A 15,597-nucleotide genomic window follows, 5' to 3' on the forward strand; every position below is an offset into this window, starting at 1 on the left:
CTGGATAAATAAAGGTTATATAAAAGTCACTGCCAAAAACTGATTGCGGCTTCTACCTTGTTACACGAATGTTGTTTGTGGCTCAAGATGACTTTATGTCATCCATGAGGGATGCATTTGACATATGTTTCACCTGTTATAGCCCAACAAGTTACTTATAGCAGTTTAAATACGAGCAATCAGTTTTTGGCAAATACCGGAAATCAGTTTTTGGCAGACAATCACTTTTTGGCACAACACCGGCAGCAGAGCAAGAACTCATGAGTGAGGGATTTCAGGAGTTTCAGAGTTTAATTAAAACGCAAGAGAAAACTGCAAAGGCTGCAGAAGCAAGGAGAGAGGGCTGGCAGAAAGTTGCTGACAAATCAAACTCGTAGGTAATTTAATAATAATACTAATAATAATGGATTGGGTTCATATAGCGCTTTCCAAGGCACCCAAAGCGCTTTACGATACCACTATTCATTCACTCCCACATTCACACACTGGTGGAGGCAGCTACGGTTCTAGCCAGGCTGCCATATCGCGCCATCGGCCCCTCTGGCCAACACCAGTAGGCGGTAGGGTAGATCTATCATATGACACTATATTGTCCAATATCATATGAGAGAGTGATATTATACCCCTTTCGTCAAACTGAGTGATTTAAGACCCCCTTAATTGATTTATGACCCCTAATAAATTATTCATGAGCTCCGGAAGTAGGAAATAATTAAGTAATAAAAATATGATATTCATAAAAATATGATATTCATAAAAATATGATATTCATAAAAATATGATATTCATAAAAATATAATTGATTATTTAGAAAGTTTCTGATATATCAAAATAGCATTCTTTTATTTCTTTAAGCAATTAAATTTTTTTTTTTTTATGCTCAAAAAACGCCATCTGGTGGCGGGTCAGTGTGTGTGTGTGTGCGCGCGCGCCCGCGCGCGCCCGATGCTGTGTGTCTGGGCGTGCGGGGGCACGCCCGTGTCTCCGGACCGTGCTCTCTCGGGCTCCATGCTCATGTGTTTAAAAATGTATTAAACCATATTAAAATTGTTTAGTTAAACTTGTGCTTTTGTAACGTTCAGTATGGCCACAAACACATGCTGCATGCCTTGGGGGAAAACTTTATTTCGATTTATATGCATTTGTAGATTTAGAATAAAACTCATACTCTGAAAGAAATGTTTGATGGAACAAAGGAAACAAGTGTCTTGCTGCTAAACTTTTAAGTCACCATGGTTTAAATGAGAAAGTCTGTATGTAAAACATGAAAAACTCCATATCAGTGATATCTACAAAGGACGATCTGATTTCTTCGTGTCAGCATTGTTCCCACATCATCATAATTAATGTTGTTCCAGGTTCAACATTGCAAGTGACCAATCACCTTCTTGTGACGTCATTCCTTTGCGACTTCGAAATACCCGCCTTCGATTATTTCGAAATACAAGTGAAGAAGCGAAAAACCGCCGCCTGTCCGCCGAATTTGAAGTCAATTTAGGATACTTTCCTTTAATAAACGGTAAGCATTATACATATGTTCCTCACTTGGCTTGCTGTTTGTTTGCTAGCGATAGGCTACTTGACGACAGCATTAGCTAACCAGTGTTCTCTAGACCAGCGTTCCCCAACTTTTTACTGCGGTCAAGTGAGCCCTCACTTACGAAGTCGCAGTCAAGCTAGCCGCCCCGCCAGCCGCACCTAAAATGTTGTTGCACTACTCTTACGCATATTACGGTATAGGTGCCGACTGGCTTAGAAACGCAGTGTTTTCTGTCCTGACACTATTTTACTTCACAATCCACTCCCAGTTTTGGTTAATCTCCACTTTCACCCCTGTGATCCACAGCCCAAATTACTGTATGATTCAGAGAAAATTAACAATAAAATTTACCCAATTTACTCAACTATACTTTTAATGTCCTCATCTTTGAGCTCAGATTACAGGAAAACTGAAAGAGGTGACGCAGATATCTCACTGGATTATGACTCTGGGTGACCCCCACTCTGCACCCTGTGATCCACAGCAAAAATTACTGTACGGATTTTGAGAAAATTCATAGCAAAATCTTCCCATTTTGCTTTACTGTACTTTATACATTGACATCTTTGAGCTCCGATTACAGGAAAACTGTAAGAGGTGACGCAGATATTTCACTGGATTATGAATCTAGGCCATCTCCACTCTGCACCCTGTGATCCACAGCAAAAATTACTGTATGGATTTTGAGAAAATTGATAGTAAAATCTTCCCATTTTGCTTCACTGTACTCTACATATTGACATCTTTGAGCTCTGATTACAGGAAAACTGTAAGAGGTGACACAGATATTTCACTGGATTATGAATCTAGGCCATCTCCACTCTGCACCCTGTGATCCACAGCAAAAATTACTGTATGGATTTTGAGAAAATTGATAGTAAAATCTTCCCATTTTGCTTCACTGTACTCTACATATTGACATCTTTGAGCTCCGATTACAGGAAAACTGTAAGAGGTGACGCAGATATTTCACTGGATTATGAATCTAGGCCATCTCCACTCTGCACCCTGTGATCCACAGCAAAAATTACTGTATGGATTTTGAGAAAATTCATAGCAAAATCTTCCCATTTTGCTTTACTGTACTCTACATATTGACATCTTTGAGCTCCGATTACAGGAAAACTATAAGAGGTGACGCAGATATTTCACTGGATTATGACTCTGGGTGACCCCCACTCTGCACCCTGTGATCCACAGCCAAAATTACTGTACGGTTTTTGAGAAAATTGATAGTAAACTTTGCACAATTTACTCTACTGTACTCTATATATTCTCATCTTTGAGCTTAGATTACAGGAAAACTGTAAGAGGTGACGCAGATATCTCACTGGATTATGACTCTGGGTGACCCCCACTCTGCACCCTGTGATCCACAGCAAAAATTACTGTACGGTTTTTGAGAAAATTGATAGTAAACTTTGCACAATTTACTCTACTGTACTTTTAATATTCTCATCTTTGACCTCAGATTACAGGAAAACTATAAGAGGTGACGCAGATATCTCACTGGATTATGACTCTGGGTGACCCCCACTCTGCACCCTGTGATCCACAGAAAAAATTACTGTATGGATTTTGAGAAAATTCATAGCAAAATCTTCCCATTTTGCTTTACTGTACTCTACATATTGACATCTTTGGCCTCAGATTACAGGAAAACCATAAGAGGTGACACAGATATTTCACTGTATTCTGACTCTAGGCTGTCGCCACTCTTCACCCTGTGATCCACAGCCAAAATTACTGTACGGTTTTTGAGAAAATTGATAGTAAACTTTGCACAATTTACTCTACTGTACTTTTAATATCCTCGTCTTTAACCTCAGATTACAGGAAAACTGTAAGAGGTGACGCAGATATTTCACTGGATTATGACTCTGGGTGACCCCCACTCTGCACCCTGTGATCCACAGCCAAAATTACTGTACGGATTTCTGATAAAATTAAATCCTATTCCATTACCAAACAAAATGAGTTCATTGAAGTATTTGCTTAACTACAAGAAATGTCTTTCCACACACAATTTAAACTTTTCAAAATGTCTCACAAATCAGTCCAAATGTGTGGTAGTGGGCACATCTGCCATATTGAGATAATCCATCCCACCTCACAGGTGTGCCACATCAGGATGCTGATCTGACATCATGAGTAGTGCACAGGTGTACCTCAGACTGCCCACAACAAAAGGCCACCCTGGAATGTGCAGTTTTGTCTCACAGCAAAATGCCACAGATGCCACAAGCAATGAGGGAGCGTGCAATTGGCATGCTGACAGCAGGAATGTCAACCAGATCTGTCGCCCGTGCATTGAATGTTCATTTCTCAACCATAAGCCGTCTCCACAGGCGTTTCAGAGAATATGGCAGCACATCCAACCGGCCTCACAACCGCAGACCTCGTGTAACCACACCAGCCCAGGACCTCCACATCCAGCAGGTTCACCTCCAAGATCGTCTGAGACCAGCCACCCAGACAGCTGCTGGAACAATTGGTTTGCACAACCAAACAATTTCTGCACAAACTGTCAGAAACCGTCTCAGGGAAGCTCAACTGCATGCCCGTCGTCCTCATCGGGGTCTTGACCTGACTCCAGCTCTTCGCCGTAACAGACTTGTGTGGGCAAATGCTCACATTCGATGGCGTCTGGCACGTTGGAGAGGTGTGCGCTTCACGGATGAATCATGGTTCACATTGTTCAGGGCAGATGGCAGCTGAGAATGTCCCAGTTCTTGCATGGCCAGCATACTCACCGGACATGTCACCCATTGAGCATGTTCGGGATGTGCTTGACCGGCGTATACGACAGCGTGTACCAGTTCCCACGAATATCCAACAACCTCGCACAGCCATTGAAGTGGAGTGGACCAACATTCCAAAGGCCACAATTGACAATCTGATAGACTCCATGCGACGATGTGTTGCACTGCATGAGGCAAATGGTGGTCACACCAGATACTGACCGGTTCTGGGTCCCCAGACCCCCAATAGCGCAAAAAACTGCACATTCCAGGGTGGCCTTTTGTTGTGGGCAGTCTGAGGTACACCTGTGCACTACTCATGATGTCAGATCAGCATCCTGATGTGGCACACCTGTGAGGTGGGATGGATTATCTCAATATGGCAGATGTGCCCACTACCACACATTTGGACTGATTTGTGACCACTGTTTGGGAGGGATGGTTATATTGTGTATCTGGAATGAATTTTCGGTCTCTACGTCCATCCCATGGGGAATGGGAGCAGTAACAAAGGTGTTGCGTTTATATTTTTGTTGAGTGTATCTAAACTGTGTAGTAGTAATCTGAGAAATGTAATTTCTCACCCTGACCGGTTGAGGCAGATGGCCGCCCCTCCCTCAGCCTGGTTCTGCCGGAGGTTTCTTCCTGTTAAAAGGGAGTTTTTCCTTCCCACTGTTGCTCATAGGGGGTCATATGATTGTTGGGTTTTTCTCTGTATGTATTATTGTAAGGTTTAACTTATTATGTAAGTGCCTTAAGTTGACTATTGTTGTGATTAAGCACTGAATAAATAATGTCTAAAACTGAAGTTGATACTTGAGGTGGTGTGTGAATGACATTTTGAAAAGTTTAAATTGTGTGTGGAAAGACATTTCTTGTAGTTAAGCAAATACTTCAATGAACTCATTTTGTTTGGTAATGGAATAGGATTTAATTTTATCAGAAATCCGTACAGTAATTTTGGCTGTGGATCACAGGGTGAAGAGTGGGGGTCACCCAGAGTCATAATCCAGTGAGATATCTGCGTCAACTCTTACAGTTTTCCTGTAATCTGAGGTCAAAGATGAGAATATTAAAAGTACAGTAGAGTAAATTGTGCAAAGTTTACTATCAATTTTCTCAAAAACCGTACAGTAATTTTTTCTGTGGATCACAGGGTGAAGAGTGGCGACAACCTAGAGTCATAATCCAGTGAGATATCTGCGTCACCTCTTACAGTTTTCCTGTAATCTGAGCTCAAAGATGTCAATATATAAAGTACAGTAGAGTAAATTGTGCAAAGTTTACTATCAATTTTCCTCAAAATCCGTACAGTAATTTTGGCTGTGGATCACAGGGTGCAGAGTGGGGGTCACCCAGAGTCATAATCCAGTGAAATATCTGCGTCACCTCTTACAGTTTTCCTGTAATCTGAGGTTAAAGACGAGGATATTAAAAGTACAGTAGAGTAAATTGTGCAAAGTTTACTATCAATTTTCTCAAAAACCGTACAGTAATTTTGGCTGTGGATCACAGGGTGAAGAGTGGCGACAGCCTAGAGTCAGAATACAGTGAAATATCTGTGTCACCTCTTATGGTTTTCCTGTAATCTGAGGCCAAAGATGTCAATATGTAGAGTACAGTAAAGCAAAATGGGAAGATTTTGCTATGAATTTTCTCAAAATCCATACAGTAATTTTTGCTGTGGATCACAGGGTGCAGAGTGGGGGTCACCCAGAGTCATAATCCAGTGAGATATCTGTGTCACCTCTTACAGTTTTCCTGTAATCTAAGCTCAAAGATGAGAATATATAGAGTACAGTAGAGTAAATTGTGCAAAGTTTACTATCAATTTTCTCAAAATCCGTACAGTAATTTTGGCTGTGGATCACAGGGTGAAGAGTGGAGATGGCCTAGATTCATAATCCAGTGAAATATCTGCGTCACCTCTTACAGTTTCCCTGTAATCGGAGATCAAAGATGTCAATATGTAGAGTACAGTAAAGCAAAATGGGAAGATTTTACCATGAATTTTCTCAAAAACTGTACAGTAATTTTGGCTGTGGATGACAGGGTGAAGAGTGGCGACAGCCTAGATTCAGAATCCAGTGAAATATCTGCGTCACCTCTTATGGTTTTCCTGTAATCTGAGCTCAAAAATGAGAATATATAGAGTATAGTACAGTAAATTGTGCAAAGTTTACTATCAATTTTCTCAAAATCCGTACAGTAATTTTTGCTGTGGATCACAGGGTGCAGAGTGGGGGTCACCCAGAGTCATAATCCAGTGAAATATCTGCGTCACCTCTTACAGTTTTCCTGTAATCTGAGGTTAAAGACGAGGATATTAAAAGTACAGTACAGTAAATTGTGCAAAGTTTACTATCAATTTTCTCAAAAACCGTACAGTAATTTTGGCTGTGGATCACAGGGTGAAGAGTGGCGACAGCCTAGAGTCATAATCCAGTGAGATATCTGTGTCACCTCTTACAGTTTTCCTGTAATCTGAGCTCAAAGATGAGAATATATAGAGTATAGTACAGTAAATTGTGCAAAGTTTACTATCAATTTTCTCAAAATCCGTACAGTAATTTTGGCTGTGGATGACAGGGTGCAGAGTGGCGACAGCCTAGATTCATAATCCAGTGAAATATCTGCGTCACCTCTTACAGTTTTCCTGTAATCGGAGCTCAAAGATGTCAATGTATAAAGTACAGTAAAGCAAAATGGGAAGATTTTGCTATGAATTTTCTCAAAATCCATACAGTAATTTTTGCTGTGGATCACAGGGTGCAGAGTGGGGGTCACCCAGAGTCATAATCCAGTGAGATATCTGCGTCACCTCTTACAGTTTTCCTTTAATCTAAGCTCAAAAATGAGAATATATAGAGTACAGTAGAGTAAATTGTGCAAAGTTTACTATCAATTTTCTCAAAATCCGTACAGTAATTTTGGCTGTGGATCACAGGGTGCAGAGTGGGGGTCACCCAGAGTCATAATCCAGTGAAATATCTGCGTCACCTCTTAAAGTTTTCCTGTAATCTGAGCTCAAAGATGAGGACATTAAAAGTACAGTTGAGTAAATTGGGTAAATTTTATTGTTAATTTTCTCTGAATCATACAGTAATTTGGGCTGTGGATCACAGGGGGAAAGTGGAGATACACTAAAAATGGGAGTGGATTGTGAAGTAAAATAGTGTCAGGACACAAAACACTGCGTTTCTAAGCCGGTCTTCACCCATACCGTAATATACGTAAGAGTAGTGCAACCACATTTTAGGTGCGGCTGGCGGGGCGGCTAGCTTGACTGCGACTTCGTAAGTGAGGGCTCACTTGACCGCAGTAACTTTTTGGGTGTTTCGTGGCCCGGCGGTTGGGTCAGGCAAAATTGCAGTAGCTTCCCTGATCATTTTACAAACATAAGTGAAGAGAATCTGGACTAAAAGGCCTAGACTTATGGTTGTGTGCTGAATCTATGAATCAAACTATCACCTGGAAACATAATTAACTGGTCCATAGCTGTGAAACTGGACATGAGTTCTTGATTCTATGGAGATTAACAGTAATCCAGAAATTTACAAATTTGTCCCAGGGACATCGAGTAGATGTTGTCCCTGGGACATCGTGTAGATGTTGTCCCTGGGACATCATGTTAAAGTTGCCAGAGACATACCATATGAAAGTTTAGCTTCTTTTAGCCCCTGTTTGTTTTATATTATTTTATATATATATATATTTTTTAATATTATATTTAATATTTACATTGTATTGCAAAAAACCCCACAACAAGTTAAAATGAATTAATGAATATTGACTAATTAAACCTTCGTTATTTTTCCACCAGAAATGGACGACATAATTAGAAGAAGTGTTCTGAATGACGAAAAAAAAGAACTGGAAAAGACACACAACTTTGTGTGCATGTGTCACAATGCCAGGAGGACCCATTCAGTGTTGTGTTAGAAAAATTGAACTCATTAACCCTTCATGGACATTATAAATGTTTAAATGTTGCCTCAGGTAAAGACAGGAAAAGAGACTATTACAAATTCAACTGCATCAGAGCTGGGGAAAAAAGTCGAAACAGCTACAGATCAGTGGGCTGTAAGGCCTATGTTTCATTTAAAGTACTCAAATGTTGGAAAGACCACACAGTCATCGTGCAGCGTACATATGATAAGCATGATGGGCATGATCCTTCGGACCCAAAAGACGCACATTTCAACAATATTTCCAGTGATTTGAGGAGGAAGATTGAGGAACTGCTTTCCCTTGGAACTAAGCCAGCCATCATACTAACCGAATGTCATAAATGGGCCAAAGAACATGGACACAGAGATCTTCACAACAGAGAGCATTTTGTCACACCACGTGACATTGACAGTGTTAGAACCTGCATGATGAGGAAGAAGCACTTTAACTGTGGAGACAGTCAAAGTGTACATACCTTACTTAATGGAAAACATCAAGAACATGTTCTCTTCTATCAACCATACACATCTGACCAAGAACTAATGATTGTTTTGCAGACACCTGTAATGAAATCAAACATGGAGAACTATGCAAAACAGTTAGTATTTGTTGACACCACGCACTGCGTTAACCAGTATTCATTTCCCTTATTCACACTTGTTGTAAGAGATGATCATGGGCATGGAGTCCCTGTGGCCTATGCTATTGTCAGCAACGAAAGTCAGAAAACCCTGGAAACTGTTCTTGGAATAGTTTGTGAGCATTTCCCAACTTCCCCGAGGTAAATAATACATTGACAGCTATTGATTTTGAAATAATTCCTTTTCAAAAAAGTTATAACATGCCAGAATCTAATGCTATAGCTGCAGCATGGGCTGCAAAAAACTTTCCTTTCCAGTTGTTAAAGTTATTCCTATAGGCTGTATGCAGTATTTTATATATCTACTTGTGAGTTGAAATGTTTAATTTGGCATTGAAGTGGTGCTTTGAGATAGCAAAAACATTTTCATACTGTTTAATCTCATTTAGTGTTTTCTTTTTTTCTGTAGAGCATTTATGGTTGACAAAGACTTTGCGGAAATAAATGCTTTGCAGAAGGTTTTTCCAGAGTCAGCTATCCTTCTATGCTGGTACCATGTCTCGCAGGTAAACCACATTGTTTTCTTTTCACGTTGTCTAAGATGCACCTGAAACACATTTTTACAACAGGGTCCTGTTGTTATGATTTGCCTCATTGTGATATTCACCTACTCAGGTTAATGAATATAAAGGGATAAAATGTTGAGTGACTATGTCCATCCATTTAAGACCACAGTGCACTCATCTTCTGGTGGCTGCTTCCCAAAGCTCTTTTTGACATTTAAAAATATGTTTGCCTGGTTGATTTCTGTAATGCACAGGTCCTCTTGTCCAGTGAGTGACAAAGTTATTTTTGGACGTCAGCTTTCTTTTATGCTTTTTGCACAGCTGCTCCTCTGTCTCTCTCTCCAGATTAACTTTTTTTCTCTTACATTCACAGGCTGTTAATCGATGGCTTTCAAAATCAGAGTCCGGGGTCCATGGGCTTTCTAACACCCAAAAGAGAAATGAAATCATTTCTTTCTTTTGTAAGCTGAAAGCTTGCACATCTGTAAGTGTAATTTGTCTATTTCACATTTTGATTTCTTGATTACACTATGAGCATAATAACTTTCAGTTGCTAAAAAAAGTTACAGAGAGATACAAAATAGATTTTTGAAACAATTTCTAAAACTGGCTTCTTATCTTGCTTATCAAAACAAGTACTTAAGCTGTGCAGACCATCATTGTGTCACCCACTGTGCAGTAGAACTTGTGAGTGGGATTCTTTCACAGACAGATGCTGAAACCAAATATGCTTATAGGTTTAGTGTTCCTTCTTAGCCATTGTAAGGGAAGAAATAATTGCTTCTTAATACAAAAACACGACATATTATTAATAACTTAAAATTCTTAATGTTATTCAATAAAAGGAAAAGGGCTTCAATACATAATATTAAAGATTTCAATAGGTCTGTTAAATGGATTGAAATATATTCTGTTGCATCCAATTCTCTTAGGAGGACGACTTTAAAGCCACATCAGCAGAGTTCTGCCAGACATTTAAGCAATACCCTTTGGTGTGCCAGTATTTTCAGAAGCACTGGGAAGGCATTGGCCACATGTGGTGTGACTACGGCCGTCGCTTCAGTCACGCTCGTTCTGAAACAAACAATGTGATTGAAAGGTATGATTTATTATTTTGACCTCATTCAATTGTATTGCTGAAAAAAAAGATATTATGCTTTAATCCAAGAGGCTAAACTGAGTAGGTTCGTCATGTCATTGCCAGAACAGGTTTTAGGCAAATCCTTTAAATTCTAGCAGCGTTTTTTATGTTATCACAACAAAAAACAGAGTAGGTGGATTTGCCTAAATCAGCTAAACCGGCACAGAGCATTCCTTTATAAAAGACGTGTGCAATAGGTATTCCAATTTTTTAAAAAATAATTTCAGTCTTGATTAAAACTTTAAATTCCTTCAATTACAGTTACTAATCATTTCAAATAACTGTTTTTCAGATTTTTCCACCGCCTGAAATACCAGTTTTTATCTGGCTACAAGAATAGGCATCTGGATGATCTGATTGAAGTGCTCCTAGGGAAGGCCGACGACTACTTCTCAGTCATAAAAACCCTGCAAGATGTGGGCCGCATGAAAAACAGGTTTGCTGACACCTTGTCTCAAGTTTCAGACTCTGTTTCAAGACTGATGGAAAGTGGTTGGGCTCTTAAAATTACAGTCAAGAACAGCCATGGAGTTAATGCATATCAAGTCCCATCTGAGTCAAGAGAAGACATGGTGTATGACGTCTGCCCTGTTGAGTCCTACTGCAACTGTACATATGGCTTACGAGGACTTCTTTGCAAGCATCTAGTGTTACTTGCAAAATTAGCAGAGGCTGACAATGACATCTATCCAAACATGGAAACAGACATTTCTACCTTGGCAAGAATTGCAGTGAAAGAAAGGCATTACTTTGTACACTGTGAGGACTTGAAAGTGATAAAAATGCCAAGTTTGTTTGGAAATCTGTGTTTTTTTTGCATCGGCTGAAACACTTCAGTGCACTTGTTGTACGTTCTCTCACTATAACACATGTGCTTGCCTGAAGGTGGCTTGTAGCCATTTTAAAAAAATGAAAAACCCTCTGAAAAGTCCTCTATCAACTTTGAATGACACTCCTGTAGTTGAAAGCACAGACAAAAAATGCACAGAAGATGCAGTTGGAAAACTAAATGCTGTTTTAGACACAGTTAAACAGTGGGCATTCATTCCAGAGGGTATTACTCCAATGATAGATGAACTGCATACAAATGTCTTAAAAACAAAACAAGTAGGCAAAAGTATATTCCAGTACGAAATAAAGACGACAGATAATGCACGCAAAATTAGGCCATTGTATTCTAGCAAGAAACGTTCGGCCAGCATCGACATTCCAACAGTCTGTGAAAATGAATGTGAACAGTCGATAACCACTGAAAGAGAGACATCCTCTGGAGAAAATGAAAACCTTTTGGAATACAAAACAAAAAAGAGAAGAGTTAAAGCTAAGTATATGCACAAGTAGACTTTTGTGTGACATTTCAAAGGGACTGCATCCATTACTTCTGTTTATTGAAACCTAAAGCTGAATAGCTGTCTTAACTTTCTGCCAAGGAACAGTTGAAAAGAAATTGTTTGGTCTCTCAAGCAGTTGTTATTTATGTGTGTTATTCATTACTTTGGCTTGGTTGCTGTTTTTGATACAAATTCATCTGTGCCCATTGTAATATTTTCATATGTTACTATTTTTATATTGCTATGCATTATAAATAAAGGATTACTTATTACTATTAAAGGTCTGCATTTGTAATTGTTGGTATTATTTATAAAATATGCGCTCTTAAGTTTTTTGCTCCATAAAACGATACCTGTCACTTTTTGGACATAGAGTATCAGCTGTTGAGAATCCTGGCTCATACAAAATAGAAGTAAAAGGTTTCAACATCCAGCCTTTTTATGATTAAATACAAAGTGTAATAACAGAGTTATTGGGGTGTGATTTTGTTAATAGTTAGTCTTAAGTATAAGTTTAATAGTAATGAGTAAGAAAATATAGCCAGAATAATGGAATGAGACTAACACCTGACCTCACACTGAGATTTGGTATGAAGTGGCATGTTTGTGCTAATGCTGACATTGGGGCTCAGAGTTCCTCTGTGTGTATATATTTGTGAACGTTAACTTGGCTAATGTCCAAGGGTTTGACTGCTTTCCTGTTGGATTGTATCACAAAGAACAGGGATAAGAGCACCAGTGGCCGTGCACACCCTCATCTCTCTCCTTCACCCGATCATTAGTGTTGGAAACCGGCATTAGCTCAGAGTAGATTAGACTTCAGTATAGTGCAAGTGATTTGATTTTATGATTATTTGATTCAGTTTTTTCTGTGTTCAAGCTCAATTACTTTAATAAAATATGTTGAATTAAAACAAATAAACAAACAAATAAACTGTGGACATTACCCTTTTAAACCTTTCTGAAACAAGACAGGTAAAAACCAGTGTATAAAAGTTTACATAGGTATAAATAGCTCTAACACTTTACTCCAGCCTGGCGTCCACACATGTGGACATCACATTTTGGGTTATTTAGACCAAAATACTAAATCTTGATCAACAAGTGCCTGATATACAGTTATGAGGACATTATACTGCAACTGTTCTATCGAAATTTCAAATTAATGTCCTCATATGTGGCTCTCATTTTTCTCAGAAACAAAAATTAGGTAAAAAAAAACAAAACCTGGTAATTCTTTCTTTTTACATTCATCGGGTTCCAATCGGCCCAAATATCAAAGAGAAATTAAAAATGCATGCCATGGAAGATTTCGGGTCTTAGGGGGTTAAAATGACCAGACCCCTCCGGCCTGTTTTCCAGGCCACTAAATTAAACCCAGTCAATTACCAATTGAACAGAATAAAAACCTACGAGGTCCACTAATAGTCCAAAAGTCCAAATCTTTAATAGAAAAGACAGGCAGAACTCAAACAAACAATAATCCAAACGAGGAGCATATATACACACTGGAAAGTAAATAATTATAAGTTATTAAATCAGACTAATTAAATACAGTAAAACTAATAAGGGAAGACGAACACACGGGAAATAAAAATAACAGTGTAAACATACCAAAACTCAAAATAAAACAGGAAAGCTACTACAAACCGAGTGTGACACAATTATATTCATATTGAAACATATGTGATAATTTTCTTTCTTTGTAGCATTTTTAAGATATGTGTTAGAACAGTCATTATGCTGTTTGGATTAGGAACCAATCATTTTTGCCAAATATTAACACAAACTTAGAACAACAATGAACAATTTTCAAGATTCTGATTTACAGAACAAACAAAAGTCACAAAAGGTTTCATTATTTAAGAGACAAGATCAAGTTTTTCACACAGGAATGAAATGACAGAATCCAGTGCAGCGGGGCCAAAGGTGTGTGTCAGCAAACTGAAGGTTGAGGAATCAGTCAGCTCATGTTTAAGATTGTGTTGGATTTTGAGAAGAGTCTGTCTGTTATTAGAAAGTAAGATTAACAATGTTACACCAATAACCCAAATACGGGGAAATGACAAATAATACCAAAAAAGATACAACTTTCATATTGTTTTACTAACTTACTTTGTCATATCAGCACTTGAATGGTCGATGCCTTTACAGACCATGTCTGTTGTGACATCGCAGGCCAATCTTCCGGCAAACCCGAGGGCTAGCTCCCCAGCCTCCTCTTCACTCAGAACACTAAACACTGTTACTTTAGTTTTGGCCTTCTTAGGCCTGTCAAGAATCATTGCGGGCAGTTTGGCTTTACGGCCCTAAAAAAGAAAAAGTGCAAACACCAAAAGAGCAGAGAGAGACACACACACACGCACAAAGTTAAATGCTTTTGTTTACATGGTGTAATTGTGTATATGTTGCAGCAAATGCACAATTTCCAGCCACATTGTCACTTCATTGATACGAGTAACCCGGATTTATTTCAGGTGACATCAAAATCACGAAATGTATATCTACCCCAATCAAACCTCTGAAAACATGAACTGACATGTTCTCTGCGTTGATTCTGCGCTTGATCTCGTCTTCTGTTATTGTGTAGGTTTTCTTTTTTGAGCTTGGTACAGATAAGCGACCATGCACTCTGTAAACTGTACTAGTTCCTTCTGAATCAGTTTGGAATTCTGTATCTGCATCGATCCTGTCAACATCATCAGCAGCAGCATTATCTGTACTCAGACTTGTGCCGTATACTTCTGTTTCTTTTTCTTTGTCTTCAGTCTGTGTACCTTCATCTCTGACTGTCAGTCTTCCTATCTCACTGTTACTTGTCGATTTGCTGCAGATGTTCTCTCCCTTAGGAACTTTTCCTTTGTCATTCGCTGCCTGATGCTTTCCCTGATGACATTCTTCACTGGCTACTTCTATTGCTCCTCCTGTATAGCCACCCACTATGCTGCACAACTCCTTTCCCTCTGCTGTGCTGCACTGTGCTGTTACATAAAGAAGAATGATATAAACAGCACTATATCAATTTAATTGTGAAGAGAAATCCCCACAATACGACACAGTTATGTCTAAAATAGTTTTGTGTAAAAACTGGATCTTGAAACGTCCACTTTAATTACACAGTCCTGGTGTGCAAAGGCAAAATTACGAAAAAAAAATTCACTTTAAACATTTTTGGACATTGTTTAGTTATATTGTGACTTACTCTCACAGAAGATACAGATGCCACAAACAGACTTTGAACAACGCATGTGCTTGTATGCACCACATTTCTGGCACTGCACCGGTGAATTAAAAAAAAAGAAGAAGAAATAAACAAACAAAAAACAAATGAACAAAGTCCATTATATAAACAATCTATATGGCTAAGGACATGTCATAGTGTACCCGGTCTTTGGCTGCAATCACACACCAGCACTGACTGCACTTCCTAGTTCGATCTGCAAAATATAATTTGTTTAAGTACAAGTTACATTTTCCAATGTTAGAGAAAAAGAAGGCAGCTAATTTTATCTTTACCTATTGAGGAAAATAAGTAGTGGCAAAGTCGGGACCTGAGCTTTGTGATTTCTGTGTTGTACTCCTCCACTTGTGTTTTACCGTCAATGAGAGATTGGGCAAACTAATAATTGACGAAGAAAAGAAAAAAAAAGAACAAAAAGAATTAGATTAACAAAGAAATGTTTGTTTGTTTTTAACCCCCCCCCCCCCGAGAAAAAAAAAAAACAGAGCAACCAAAGCAAAGCATTA

The 15,597-nt window shown here is 38.8% G+C and overlaps 2 protein-coding genes across 4 annotated transcripts; one reads left to right on the forward strand and one right to left on the reverse strand.

Moving 5' to 3' along the window:
* The first annotated feature begins 1,337 nt into the window (after positions 1-1,337).
* LOC113018994 (uncharacterized) lies at positions 1,338-12,725 on the forward strand. 2 transcript variants are annotated; one of them, XM_026162470.1, is made up of 6 exons: positions 1,338-1,519; positions 8,105-9,013; positions 9,282-9,378; positions 9,752-9,862; positions 10,311-10,477; positions 10,812-12,725. In XM_026162470.1, exons 2-6 carry the CDS (start codon positions 8,658-8,660, stop codon positions 11,344-11,346), a joined length of 1,266 nt encoding a protein of 421 aa, XP_026018255.1. In that variant the 5' UTR covers positions 1,338-1,519; positions 8,105-8,657; the 3' UTR covers positions 11,347-12,725. The 2 variants fall into 2 exon arrangements, with proteins under 2 accessions (XP_026018255.1, XP_026018256.1); XM_026162471.1 differs by lacking the exon at positions 8,105-9,013.
* A 913-nt stretch (positions 12,726-13,638) lies between these two features.
* Positions 13,639-15,129, reverse strand: LOC113018997 (uncharacterized). Of its 2 annotated transcripts, XM_026162476.1 has the most exons (4): positions 15,053-15,129; positions 14,359-14,831; positions 13,966-14,159; positions 13,639-13,857 (listed from the first exon to the last, which is right to left on the reverse strand). In XM_026162476.1, the coding sequence occupies exons 1-4, from the start codon at positions 15,096-15,098 to the stop codon at positions 13,713-13,715; spliced, it is 858 nt and encodes a 285-aa protein (XP_026018261.1). In that variant the 5' UTR covers positions 15,099-15,129; the 3' UTR covers positions 13,639-13,712. The 2 variants fall into 2 exon arrangements, 1 of the variants encoding a protein (XP_026018261.1); XR_003271903.1 differs by lacking the exon at positions 14,359-14,831 and having other exon boundaries at positions 13,641-13,857.
* Between the last annotated feature and the right edge of the window lie 468 nt (positions 15,130-15,597).

This window comes from Astatotilapia calliptera, chromosome 3 (assembly GCF_900246225.1).
Source record: "Astatotilapia calliptera chromosome 3, fAstCal1.2, whole genome shotgun sequence".
Taxonomy (NCBI): Eukaryota; Metazoa; Chordata; class Actinopteri; order Cichliformes; family Cichlidae; genus Astatotilapia; species Astatotilapia calliptera.